The sequence below is a fragment of the Gekko japonicus genome, unplaced genomic scaffold (genome assembly GCF_001447785.1).
Source record: "Gekko japonicus isolate JY-2015 unplaced genomic scaffold, Gekko_japonicus_V1.1 scaffold2907, whole genome shotgun sequence".
In the NCBI taxonomy this organism is placed as follows: domain Eukaryota; kingdom Metazoa; phylum Chordata; class Lepidosauria; order Squamata; family Gekkonidae; genus Gekko; species Gekko japonicus.
Window position 1 is genome coordinate 190,512 of NW_015170363.1, and position 13,163 is coordinate 203,674.

Consider the following 13,163-nt stretch of genomic DNA (forward strand, 5'->3'; position numbering starts at 1 on the left):
CTGCTTTATTTATTCATTTATTTAGATTTATATACTGCCCTCCCCAGATGGGATCAGGGCTCAGTGTACGGCAGTTAAATAATACACTTAAAAATTTTAAAATAACAATTTACATATTAAAAATCTGCTATGTGGCACCAATAGCTATGTTAAACATTAATATTAATACAGTCTGTTTTTTCATCCCGAATCTTCTCAAGCTGCCTGTGCCAATCAGCGCCCAGACCTCTTTGGCTGTGTTATTGCTCAAGTAGGAGTCATGGACATGCTGAAGTTCCACAAATTCACCATTGGCCATGCTTGGACAACAGACTATGGCTGCTCAGATTACAAAGAACAGTTTGAGTGGCTGTACAAGTAAGAAAGAGTTCTTCATTGCCGACAAACAGCATATTGTACTTGCGTGCTGAATAATCCTGAATCATAGATCATGCTTTTCATATGAAAATTATTCTTCTATCTTCTCCCACAACTACTGGTGATTATAACAATGATTTATTTTAAAGTGACAGCACAAATCTTGGGGCAATTCACTTTATATATGACCTATTGGGTCCAGTAAATTACTCATCTATACAAAAGCATGCACCCAAGGCTAAAGTCCTAAGGATATTTGGAGCAGACTTCATTAATCTGCAGAATTTACTTCAGAGGGCATGTATTTGGGATTGTGGTAGAAGCATCCCAAGGAGCTCTTGCAAAATCAACTTGATAAATCTGCTGAGGTTTGTAGCATTTGACCACTTGGGGGGGGCAGGGAACAGTATACTGTTTCCTTAACTGTCAGAAATAATGATGTGTTGCAAGAGATTATGGGTATTAACATATGCACTTTTAGCCAAATAAGAAATCTTTACAGTTTTATTGAATTTATATTCAGAAGTAGCCCGTGCACAGAATGTCTTGCAATGCAAATGCTTCCAAGGGGCATATGGGAAGATGACTTCCAAAAATGCATTTCTGAAAGTCATCATGATTTGGTTATATGAAGTCGATGCTGTCCTCCAAGGAGATTAATACAGTGGCTATCAAAATGTGAAAACACTTCATCAGTGTATAGCACATTCTAAAAAGCAAATGCAAAATCATTCAACTTTAATAAGGTTGCTAGACTGTGCAGTGCTTTTTAAGAAGTTGGCTTGTAATATGTCTTAACTGCAGTTTTAAATTGTATGTAGAGTCAGTGCACAAGCACACCACAGCACTTAAAAATCATAACCTGCTGTGGGAATTCATGTGCACCATTTGTATGTCAGTCAGTCTTTTATTCATGCCCGAAGACCAACAGGTCATAAACATACAAAAGGATTATATTAATATACAGACGATACAGAAAACATAAACATACAATATGGAAAACATGGATATAAAATTCTACATTACGCAATGATACCATTACATGCAATAGACATGCCAGAGTCACATTTATATCAGTATCTGCTAATAATCTTGTGTTTTGTGGCAGAACTCCATTTTTGGATATAGATTGTAATCCATTTACCACAAGCCAAATTATACTTATTAGTCCAGGGCTATTTTTGGGCAGGAACGCACAGGAACGGAGTTCCGGCTGGCTCCCAAGTTGGCCACGCCCAGCAGGAACTCATTAGCATAATAGGTCACACCCAACAGCAGAAACTCATTAGGATTGGCTACAGTAGGCGTGTGTGGCCTAACATGCAAAGAAGTTCCTGCTACAGAAAAGCCCTGGGTTTTGACAACAAACAAGGTAAACAGAATAACAAGCAAAAGGTGGGTGTGGCTGGATAACCACACTTCTGGTAACATGGGGGTGTGGCCTAATGTGCTAATGAGCTGTGCTGTCAGGGGTGTGGCCCAATATGCGAATGAGGTCCTGCTGTTGGGTGTGGCCTATTATGCTAATGAGTTCCTGCTGGGCTTTTTCTACAAAAAGAGCCCTGCTTATTACAATAGTATAGTGCCAAATAGTATCCAAGTCACCGTATTTACAGTCACATAGCTGCTCGGAGAAAAGAATTCCTGGGATCTAGCTGTGTTTGCTCTCAAGGGCCAAACATGCAGTTTTGTCAGAGCTCATATTAGATCCTCAGCCCCTTGTATATCACCTGATAAAACCTCATATCCCATGTGCCATGGGTTTGGTCTCAGTCATTCCCCGAGTAACAAATACACCATAAAGCACAAGAAGGCTTTATTGAAGAAATTCAAGAAAAGGTATTCAAAACAAAGCATATAGTTCAATGGCAGGGTAAATGCACAAAATAACAAAACTGACTAGCTGGCTTGCTTACTTTGGTCCTAATACAGCACAGTGGTTTCTTAAAGCACAGAGTTCCAGAGCATAATACAAATATCTTCTTGGCAGCAAGGAGGCATAGGGAGGGAAAGGGTAAGGATTCTTCTCTCTGTCACAGACTATACTTGTAGAATAACACTGGCCATAACCTCCTGACCTCCTCAGCCAGTCACTGGGCAGTATCCATGGAGCATTCTAGGGTGAGAGTATGTTTTCCCTTCCCATACCAGATTCACAGCTGAACTGTGTGAGCCTGAGTAAATGGCCTGAGTAAATGGCGTTGATGAGTAACTGCCGGGGGGGGGGGGAAGCTAACACCTCCAAAGAACCAGAGGACAGTGAATTTAGCTGGAACTAGCTAGAAAATTCCTTTAAGATGGCTTCCCTCTTGACACTACATTACTTATAATCCATCTCCTTAATTCCTACTGTCGCTACAGTTAACTCTTTGCTTTCACTCCTATTTGTATACTTATTTGCCTAACTACTAATGCCAAAGGGCTACAACACATCAGACGTATTGTCCATCTTTCAAAGGTTATCCGTGTTTCTGTTCTTGTTACAGGTATTCTCCACTTCATAACATTAAAATACCAGAAGGAGATGGAATCCAGTATCCCGCCACATTACTTCTCACAGCCGATCATGACGACCGTGTGGTGCCTCTTCATTCCTTGAAATTCATTGCTACACTGCAGTGTGTTGTAGGTCGAAGTCCCAAACAGACCAATCCTCTGCTCATTCATGTTGACACCAAGGCTGGCCATGGTGCTGGAAAGCCAACTGCTAAAGTAATAGAGGAAGTGTCTGACATGTTTGCCTTTATAGCGCGATGCCTACATCTTGAATGGATAGAATAGATCATAATGGTCTCTGTTAGAAATCAAGGGCTTTAACATCACCTTAGAAACAGGCGCTAACCAAGCACTTGGTATAGTACTTACATTTAAGAATGGCAGTTCCCAGCTTCCCATCAACTTCGTATCTTTTCTGCTTCTATTCACTGTTTACTTGGCTTCCCATTTTAGTTCCAGTCATATGTTCTAAATAGCACATGCTGTTAAATAGATGGATTGCAGATGATGCTGTTATGTGGATATTTAGAGTCGTGGTGGTGGTGGTGGTGATTTCATACAAAACACTTTTAAATGTAATTTTCTCCTTGTAAAGATCCAGCACACTTGTAATTAAATGTAAGTACTGTTCCAGTACAAACTGTCAGTCCATGTTTTCTTTACAGTCACAATAAGTGTTAGGATTATTGCCAATATTTCCCTATTAAAAACTCTTTATTACAAATACTAATTTCAGATTGTGTGTCATTAAAGGCTAGATTTTGTACAGCATTACATTTGGTTCAGTAAGCAGTAATACAACACTTTATTTATATAACGTACACACAGAAATACTGCTTTTTGAACGTCAGCTTTCATTTCTAAACTATGTTAGGTCTGCAGATTTATTAGTACTAAGCATTCCATAAGTGGAAGTGGCAGTAAATTAAACAGTAACACTTGGGCCAATGGCTGTTAACTAGTAACGTTATTCAAAGGAAATCCTACTGGAACAGTCTTTCTTCCTGCACATGCCAGTGTTGTATAAATTTCCCAGTGCCTGCCAAGGAAATCAAGCTTTCCCTTTAAGTGAAATGGAATCTTTTTCTGAACCTGATAAATTGCAATAGTGCTAACTGACAACAGTACTTCCCCCCCCCCCCTCCTTACAGCATGGAAAGACTCGTAACATCCCCTGTTTGGAAAGATCGGTTGGCTGAGGCTGGGCCTTGTTCAGCTCCCCTCCTTTATTGTGGTTTGAAATACGTAGGATACAAATAATCTTTATAAAAGCACGAGAGGGAAAATAAAGGAAGATTAACACCTGTCATTTTTCGTGCTTTCTATTGTGCTTCAGGAATACTTTCACTATAATGACAATAAATTGCCCACCAATTTCCAGCTGGCGCATAGGACTTCTTTCTTTTGTAAGAGATTATTATGCGTTGACTGCAGGAGTAGACAAAACAGTTCTACAAAACAATTACCAGCAGTTGACTACTGTTTCATTTAAATCCAACAACAAGGCCACTGTGGTTTACAAGTGACTTCATTTCTATATACTGACATAATCTTTCTCCTGCAAAATCACAGGTGCTTATCTCCATGTAAAATCTAGACTTTTAATATCCTGTCACAACAAAAGGTAACAGGTAGCTTAAATCCTAAATATATGCAACATTTCAGGAATCCTGTCTTTGTTACATCCAGGCCAACCAGGGGTCTTTTCATAGAAAAAGAGGTGCAGGATCTCATTAGCATAACTCATTTGCATTAATCATTTGCATATGCCACACCTCCTGACATCACCGGAAGTGTGACAAAAACTGGGAAAGGGGGGGGGGACTCAACCCAGGGTATGACTATGAACCAAATAGGGCTAAGCTAAACCATATATATGAAAAAGTACAAATATTTATTAAGGTGTACACATGTTAAAACTTTCCTGATTAAAAATTGCTTTGTCTAAAATCAGACTGTAAAAGCTTATCCACTCTACATACAAATGATGGGTAAAAACTTTACAACTGAAGACCTAGCCTGAAATGAGCCCTGCCGCCAAGCATGTGCAGAGTGCCTGCAGCTGCCCTCCTGCCTCCACCAGACAGGAGGCTGCACAACCCCCTGCCGGCCCCACGCTCCACAGAAGGACTTGCCATCAGCAAAGGCGGAAGGAGAGGGGCGAGAGAGGGCCCCCAAAGCCGGGCTCTGCTGACCTCCCCCCAGAGGGCTCTGCTTGGGGGCGGGACTGGAGAGTGAGGGCTGCTGCAACATCTGTCTCTCTCCTCCCCTCCCTCCCCCCATCCCATGGGGTGGGCGGGAGTGCCGTGGTTGGGCTTGGTCTGGCCGAGTATAGGGCAGGCAGGCCTTCCCCGGCACCACACTTCCGTGCCGTGGGAGGAGCCAAGGAGGGGGTGGGGCTTGGTCATGTGCCCGCCCCCAGGTTCCTCACTCCCAGAGCGCCGCTCCTGTGCGCTTCGGCCCCAACCGACCCCTGAAGCCAACTATTAGCCACTCAAAAGCCACTCAAAAAATTAGCTACTCAAAAAGTCTCAGAATATGCTGTTAATGATTCTGTGTTGACAGCACTACCCAAAAGTGATAGAGTCAGTATTTGTTAATGTATTTATTTAGAATATTTCTTTACTGCCTCTTTAGGGTCCTGCTTGGGACAGCTTACAATTAAAAGCCACAGTACTTTTAAAAACACAAGCAACATTAAAACAATCTATAAAACAGAAACAGACCATTAAAAAATGGTAAGACAAAACTCTTAATTAAAATCCTGGGTAAAAAGATTTGTTGTTAGCCTAGTTTTTAAAGTAGGTGCCAGGCAAGCTACAATGGGGTCAAGGCAAGGTATCACCACCGGAAATTCTCTTTCTCTAGTCAACACCCACCTCACCTCTGAAGGCAGGGACACAAAGGGCAGGGCTTGAAAGACTGCTCTTACCTAGTGGGATGGATAGTATGGGAAGAGACGGTTCAGGTATGGCCTTAAAGGGAAGAATTGTGTCCAGAAACAGATGGGTGACCAGTGCAGTTCTTTCAGCACAAGGGTGATATGATCCCTGTAATCAAACCCTGACAACAACCTGGCCACTGTATTTTTGACCACTTGAAGTTTCCAAACTGTTTTCAAAGGCAGTTTCATATGCAGTGCATTACAATTATCCATCTTGGATATAATCAGAGCATGGATCAGTGCGGCCAGATCATTTTGAAGAATGACTGTAGATGTCCCAAAACATGGTAAGCCAGTATGTCGTAGTGGTTCTGTATCAGGCTACGACTGGGAAGCCCTGACTTGATATACCTGAAGTTCCATGGTGTTGGGCCAGTTACATACACTCACCCTTATAGGATTACTAGGAGTAAGGCCCATTGTGGGGGAAAATACAACGAGCTCTAGAAGGAAGCTCCAGGTGAGTGTCCCGGCTGTGGCTGGTGGGGCAGCAGAGGGAAGGGGAAAATAGAGGGAGGCAAGCCATGTTTATTTCCTTCTGCTTAGCTATAAGGCAGGGCTGTCTCAAGTCATTTTGCTGCCCCAAGTAGGTAGTATGGGAGGACAGCCTCATGGTAACAGGTATGATTCCCTCCACCCCTGACTTATGTTGATTGTGACCACTAAGGTAGAAAAGCTCCTCCTCCTATGCCATGTCTTCTGGGTTCCAAGGGTCTGGAAAGTGGTTCCATAGCCAGTTACAGGGTTGCCAACTCTGGGTTGGAAAATAACTGTAGATTTGAGGGGTAGAGCCTGGGGAGAGCAGGGTTTGGTGAACGAAGGGACCTCAGCAGGGTATAATGTCATAGAGTCCATTGCCCAAAGCAGCCATTCTCTCCAGGAGAACTGATCTTGGAGATCTCCAGGTGCTGTCTGGAGGCTGGCAATACTAAGGGGAGGGCCAGACCTGTAGATTTGAGGGGTAGAGCCTGGGGAGAGCAGGGTTTGGTGAACGAAGGGACCTCAGCAGGGTATAATGTCATAGAGTCCATTGCCCAAAGCAGCCATTCTCTCCAGGAGAACTGATCTTGGAGATCTCCAGGTGCTGTCTGGAGGCTGGCAATACTAAGGGGAGGGCCAGACCTGTAGATTTGAGGGGTAGAGCCTGGGGAGAGCAGGGTTTGGTGAACGAAGGGACCTCAGCAGGGTATAATGTCATAGAGTCCATTGCCCAAAGCAGCCATTCTCTCCAGGAGAACTGATCTTGGAGATCTCCAGGTGCTGTCTGGAGGCTGGCAATACTAAGGGGAGGGCCAGACCTGTAGATTTGAGGGGTAGAGCCTGGGGAGAGCAGGGTTTGGTGAACGAAGGGACCTCAGCAGGGTATAATGTCATAGAGTCCATTGCCCAAAGCAGCCATTCTCTCCAGGAGAACTGATCTTGGAGATCTCCAGGTGCTGTCTGGAGGCTGGCAATACTAAGGGGAGGGCCAGACCTGTAGATTTGAGGGGTAGAGCCTGGGAAGGGCAGGGTTTGGGGGTGTGGAGGGACTTCAGTAGAGTATAATTCTGACTTCTGGTTTTGGTACATTGATGGCGGGCATGCTCCTCCGAAGCTCCGGAGAGAGTGGCCCGTGACCCAGTGACGGAGGAAGTCTGGCTGGTTCTGGACTCTCCCTGGAGCCCTTGTAGAGGGCTCTCAGCCTGGGGCACTGGGGGTGCCTCTCCCAAGGCTGAGGCCAAAGGATCAAGGCTCCCCCCTGCCCCAATAGGTCCCACCGCCACGGTACTATTCTGGGCATGAGATGAGCATACCGGACCAGCGAGCAACAGACCAGGCAAAAACAAAAAGACTTTCTCTTACCTGATGAAGTGGATCGTGAGTAAGATGCTAACCCAGGTGCCCCGAAGAAAAAGGAGAGGGGGAGGCTACCCACCCCTTGAAAACAACAAAGAAGATTTAAAAGCATTATAAAGGGGGCAGAAAGTAGCGTCATTTGAGAAGTAGAAGAGAAGAGATTTAATTTATACCCCGCCCTTCACTTGGAGTTTCAGAGTGGCTTACAAACTCCTTTCCCTTCCCCTCCCCACAACAGACACCCTGTGAGGTGGGTGGGGCTGAGAGAACTCTGACACAAACTGCTCTTTCAGAAACAGCTGTGCCAGAGCTTGTGACTGACCCAAGGTCACATCAGTAGGTGCAAGTGGAGGAGTGGGGAATCAAACCCGGTTCTCCCAGATTAGAGTCCGCACACTTAACCACTACACCAAACTGGCTCTGATTGTTGGTTTCAAGTAGTACAATGCCAGACTGTTAAAGGCATTAGAGCTAATGAATTTTTAAAGACTTAAGCGAACTTTTCCCAAAATATAAATGTCTTATTGGGCTGAAAAGATGGCAGCAAAAGCGAAGATTCGACAAGGAACTGCCAGCTCAGCATGTCCGATTTCCAAACCGGAAGCAAACTTTGACTTTCCAGGCATGCTGGATACTGCATTGTGACCTCTGGTGGCACAGATGACTAACATCAACAAGACCTTGGAGTCTTTACAAAAACAGCTAAAAGAGTCTAATAAAAGAACAGAAGAAGTGGCAAATAAGACAAAAGCAATTGCTCAAAGACTGGAAGTTGTGGGAAAAGAAAGATCTTCAGACAAAACTCAACCTTTGCAGCTACAAATGGAAAAATCTTCATATGTCCTGAGATTTCAGGGTGTTCCAGAAAACAAACCTGAGAATCTAAAAGAAACCCTTAGCGAAGTGCTTGCACCAGTTACAGGTATCAAGGTGGAAGTACTACAAAGCGAAATGGATATGGCTTATCAGACATATTCAGGATTTATTAAGGGAAAAAACCTGCCTGGTGAAATATATGTCAGATTCTCTAAGAGGATCCATAAGAGATACAATACTGAAAGCAGCATCCGGGACTATACTGAAAATCAAAAAAGACATTCCATTTGAGATAAGGAAGAAGATGAAATTATACAAGAACTTAACCATGTATCTACAGAATAAGTCCACCACCTACAGATGGATATTACCTGAAGGTTTCTTGTTCAACTATAAAGGCAAACAAGAAAAGATTGACTCTCTTATTAAAGCAAAGCAGTTTTTGGAAAGACAGCAAGACTCAGAAAAAGATAAAAAGAAAACAGAGGAAGAAGAAGGAGAATTGGATAGCTCACAGGGCTTGGGAAGTCATGAAACATCCACAGACGGAAGCTCAGAAGTTGAATCCAAATCAAAACTCGGAGTGGCAGCACCCAAACCACCTTGGGACTTTAAAAGCAAGAAGGGAAAGAAAGGCAAAAAAATAGCTTAAATCTAAGAAGAAATGTTTATATTACATTACAAATTCTTGCATTGTTAACAGTTTTAACTTTATGCATATTGAAACATCAAAATGAGATTTTTATTTTTAACATGAAGAGAAAAACTTTGACTTAAGATAATAATAATTATGATATATGGTCGTTGTGTAGCTGTAATTTTAGTTAGTGTGTAGTTAGTTAGGATGTATGTAGAAAATAAAAATAAAAAGTATAAAATAAAAAGTAGGGTATAATTCCATAGAGTCCACTGCCCAAAGCAGCCATTATAATAGCTGGGAAATTTTCTGTGGGGGAAATGATGTGCTGTGGCTGGGGAACACGGTGATTTCTGGAAGATCTCCAGGCCCCACAGGGAGATTGGCAACTCCAGTGACCGTTTAAGGGTATTGTACGTCAGGACACATTCAATGACTCCCAAGAGCAACCACAAACTGTTTAGAATGTTAGAGGCAAAGGCCAATCAGGCCGCATATGCAAATGACCTCTGTGTTTCGACTGGCTATTGAGGGGAGAGGAACAGCAAACTGTTTAGAATATTGGAGGCAAGACTCAGGCAACGCAGCCAGTGGATAGGGACAACTTCTGAGTGACAGATCAGGGATCCAACTGATTTGGGAGCATGTGGAATGTTCAGGAAAGTCCATGACCAAACAGAATTATTATATAGAGAGACTGTGAGGATAAGATGAGCATAGGAGAATCATGTACACCATCCTGAGTTCCTTGGAGAAAATATGGAATAAAAGTACATTAAAAGTATCTTTATCATATGGTAACATGATATAAACATATGCTGTAAACATATACTCAAAGCAGCTAGTCCCCTTGATGGCAACCAGCAAAATTCAGTGTTCTATTCTGGAGTAGCTTTTATAGGCTTCTCCAACCCTCTTCCTGGATTTAACTAAGCAAAGGTGTTCAGTCAGATTTCATAACACATAAGAACTTTTTGAAACTATGACAAGGATTGGGTTAACATTAATGGATACCATAGTCTAAGACATTTGATCAGAACCATGTTTGTACTTGAAAGTGCTTTTCTCAGGAACTGTGGTAAATGGCATAGCTCCATATACTGAAGAACAACAAGTTAATTGTTGGCAGTGATGCATGCATTAACATTAACAAAGGACTGGAATAAAACTTCAATGAATTATATTAAGAAGTAGTAATTTACTATCATTTTTATAACTGTCTTCTCGTATAGGAAATTGAGTTTAGGGACAGCTCTGTAGTGACACTAGGTGAGGTCATAGGCTTGGGGAGCTGTCACTCCTCTGTTGCTACCACTGTCTTCTCCTTGTCTCTGCACACCCCTCTCTTCCCTTATCCATGAACAGCTATCACTCCTGTATTCCCCAAATATTTCGAAAGAGAAACCCAACAGGGTTGCTAGAACTGTCACAGGAATTTGCAAACTGCACTGGGAAAGTGGCGTATGCCATGCTGTGTTTCAAGTCACCTGGGAATTAAGGAGGAGCTCCCTCTTAAGCTGCAATTGATTCTGTATGGCTGAAAACTTGAGTGACACAGATCTTCTGCTTGGTGTTTCCCGGAATGCATCTGTGACTTTACCTTAACTGGTATAAAGTGTTGTTGACAGATCTCAGAATCTGATCTCTTCCGAAGGCCTAATAGTAGGCTGATGCTGTTTGCACAATCTATTATGTGCACTCACATACCCTCCATCTTGCAGTAATTCCCCACATGATGATGAAAGAAATCCATATAAGCAATAGCTGCCGGAGAATACATGAAAATACAGGAAGTAAATTTATTTATTATCATTTATTTAGGCATTTATATCTTAATTTTCTCTGAACTGGGAACCCAAAGCAGCTTACCAAAAAGGACCCAGAGAATATACAGCTTAAATGAGGAGGACAAACTAAAGCATACCTCATAATTCCTGGGCTGGTCCTGGATCCACTGAGCCAACCAACTCTCAGCATAGGCTGCAAGCTAAAGGCTAACAGCCAATGTTCACTGATGCTTTGATACTTGAAAACAGAAAGGGAAACAAAAGCTCAGACTTGATCTTACACAGCTGGCAGAGATGTTCCTAAGAATTCCCCTGCCTTGCTATTGGTGAAACCACTAATTACGTAGGAAGTACTATAGGGAAGCAAGGCTCTGCAGGTATTTATAAAATGCTACCACAGTCTGCTATCTGGACTGTGCCAGCAATTTCACTCCTGCTTCTTCCCCTAGCAGAGATCAATTCAGAGCTCTTTAGAGGTGTTTTCCTTTGTAATCTGTTGGAGCTGGATCAGTATGCTCAATAGGTAGATGAGGTTGTAATTCAAATGGACTCATTAATAAATCATAGCACCTGAGAATCTTTTTTTGTATTCATGAGGAACTATCCTGTTTCCAGGCTTCTAGAAGCCCAAGCCTGTTAGAGTAAGTAGTCCAAACGCATATCATTTTATGAGATCTCCATGCATCCAAGATTCAGGAACTCACATTAGGACTGCTGGATGAATGAAGGAGTCCATACCTTTGAAGTATCCATGAATCAGACTAATGGTAGAAAAGAGATTATTCTGTCCATCTTACTTTGCCGCTTGTAAAGTTCAGACAAAGAATAGAACTCCATCAATAAACATATTTTTCCTGGCTCACATTTGTTGTTGTTCAGTCGCACAGTCGAGTCCGACTTTTCGCAACCCAATGGAGCAGATCACGCCAGGCCTTCCTGTCTTCCGCTGTCCTCTGAAGTTGGCTCAATTTCATGTTGGTTGCATCTATGACACTGTCTAACCATCTCATCCTTTGCAGTCCCCGTCTTCTTTGACCTTCAATTTTTCCCAGCATCAGGTTCTTCTCCAGTGAGTGCTCCCTTCTCATTCGGCGGCCAAAGTATTTGAGCTTCAGTTTCATTATCTGGCCTTCCAGGGAACAGTCAGGGTTGATTTCTTTTAGGATTGACTGATCTGATCTTCTTGCAGTCCAAGGGACTCTCAAGACTCTTCTCCAGCACCATAGTTCAAAAGAATCTATTCTTCAGCGCTCGGCCTTCCTTATAGTCCAACTGTCGTAGCCATACATGACTACTGGGAATACCATTGCTTTGACCATGCGGACTTTTGTTGGCAGGATGATGTCTCTACTTTTTATCATGCTGTTGAGGTTCGCCATCGCTTTCCTCCCAAGGAGCAGGCGTCTTTTAATTTCATGGCTGCTGTCACAGTCTGCGGTGATCTGGGATCCCAGGAACGTGAAGTCTGTCACTACTTCCACGACTTCCTCTTCTATTTGCCAAGGAGTGATGGGGCCAGATGCCATGATCTTAGTTTTTTTGATGTTGAGCTTCAAGCCCACTTTTGCGCTCTCCTCTTTCACCCTGAGCAAGAGGCTCTTTAGGTCCTCTTCACTTTCTGCCATTAGAGTGCTATCGTCTGCATATCTGAGGTTGTTGATCTTTTTCCCAGCAATCTTAATTCCCACTTGCGATTCATCCAGGCCAGTATTTCGCATTATGTACTCTGCATATATATTAAATAAGCAAGGTAACAATATACATCCTTGTCGTACTCCTTTTCCTATGCGAAACCAATCAGTTGTTCCATATCCGGTTCTAACTGTCGCTTCTTGGCCCTTATACAGGTTTCTCAAGAGACATGTGAGGTGGTCTGGTACTCCCATCTCTTTAAGGACCTGCCATAGTTTGTTGTGATCCACACAGTCAAAGGCTTTAGCATAGTCAATGAAGCAGAAGTAGATGTTTTTCTGGCACTCTCTTGCTTTCCAAAGATTTACCTGGCAAGGTGACCAGCAAGACGCTATGCCAGCTTGCCAACACTATGCCAGCTTGCAAGCAAAGTATCCCACCCAAAGCATGTAGAAAATGAAAGGCCTTCCGGGCTGACTCCAAAATCCCAGGAGAATAAACCTCTCCTGAGCCTTCAAGAGCCAGCGAAGATCTGTTGGAACTGACCAGTATTTATACCAAACTAGGAATAAGGCCTGTTTTGGAAATAAATACAACGAGATCTAGAAAGAGGCTCTGGGAGAGTGCTCTGGCTTTGGGCAAACACTGTCAATTTGCT

General features: G+C 43.0%; 1 protein-coding gene across 1 annotated transcript in view; it reads left to right on the forward strand.

Moving 5' to 3' along the window:
• The window catches only part of PREP (prolyl endopeptidase), a 150,632-nt gene extending 147,084 nt beyond the window's left edge, over nucleotides 1-3,548 (forward strand). The window contains exons 14-15 of the mRNA XM_015418225.1: nucleotides 201-357; nucleotides 2,844-3,548. Coding sequence (XP_015273711.1) covers nucleotides 201-357; nucleotides 2,844-3,138 — 452 coding nt within the window. The 3' untranslated portion in view covers nucleotides 3,139-3,548. The remainder of the gene's footprint in view (nucleotides 1-200; nucleotides 358-2,843) is intronic.
• Nucleotides 3,549-13,163: the final 9,615 nt, after the last annotated feature.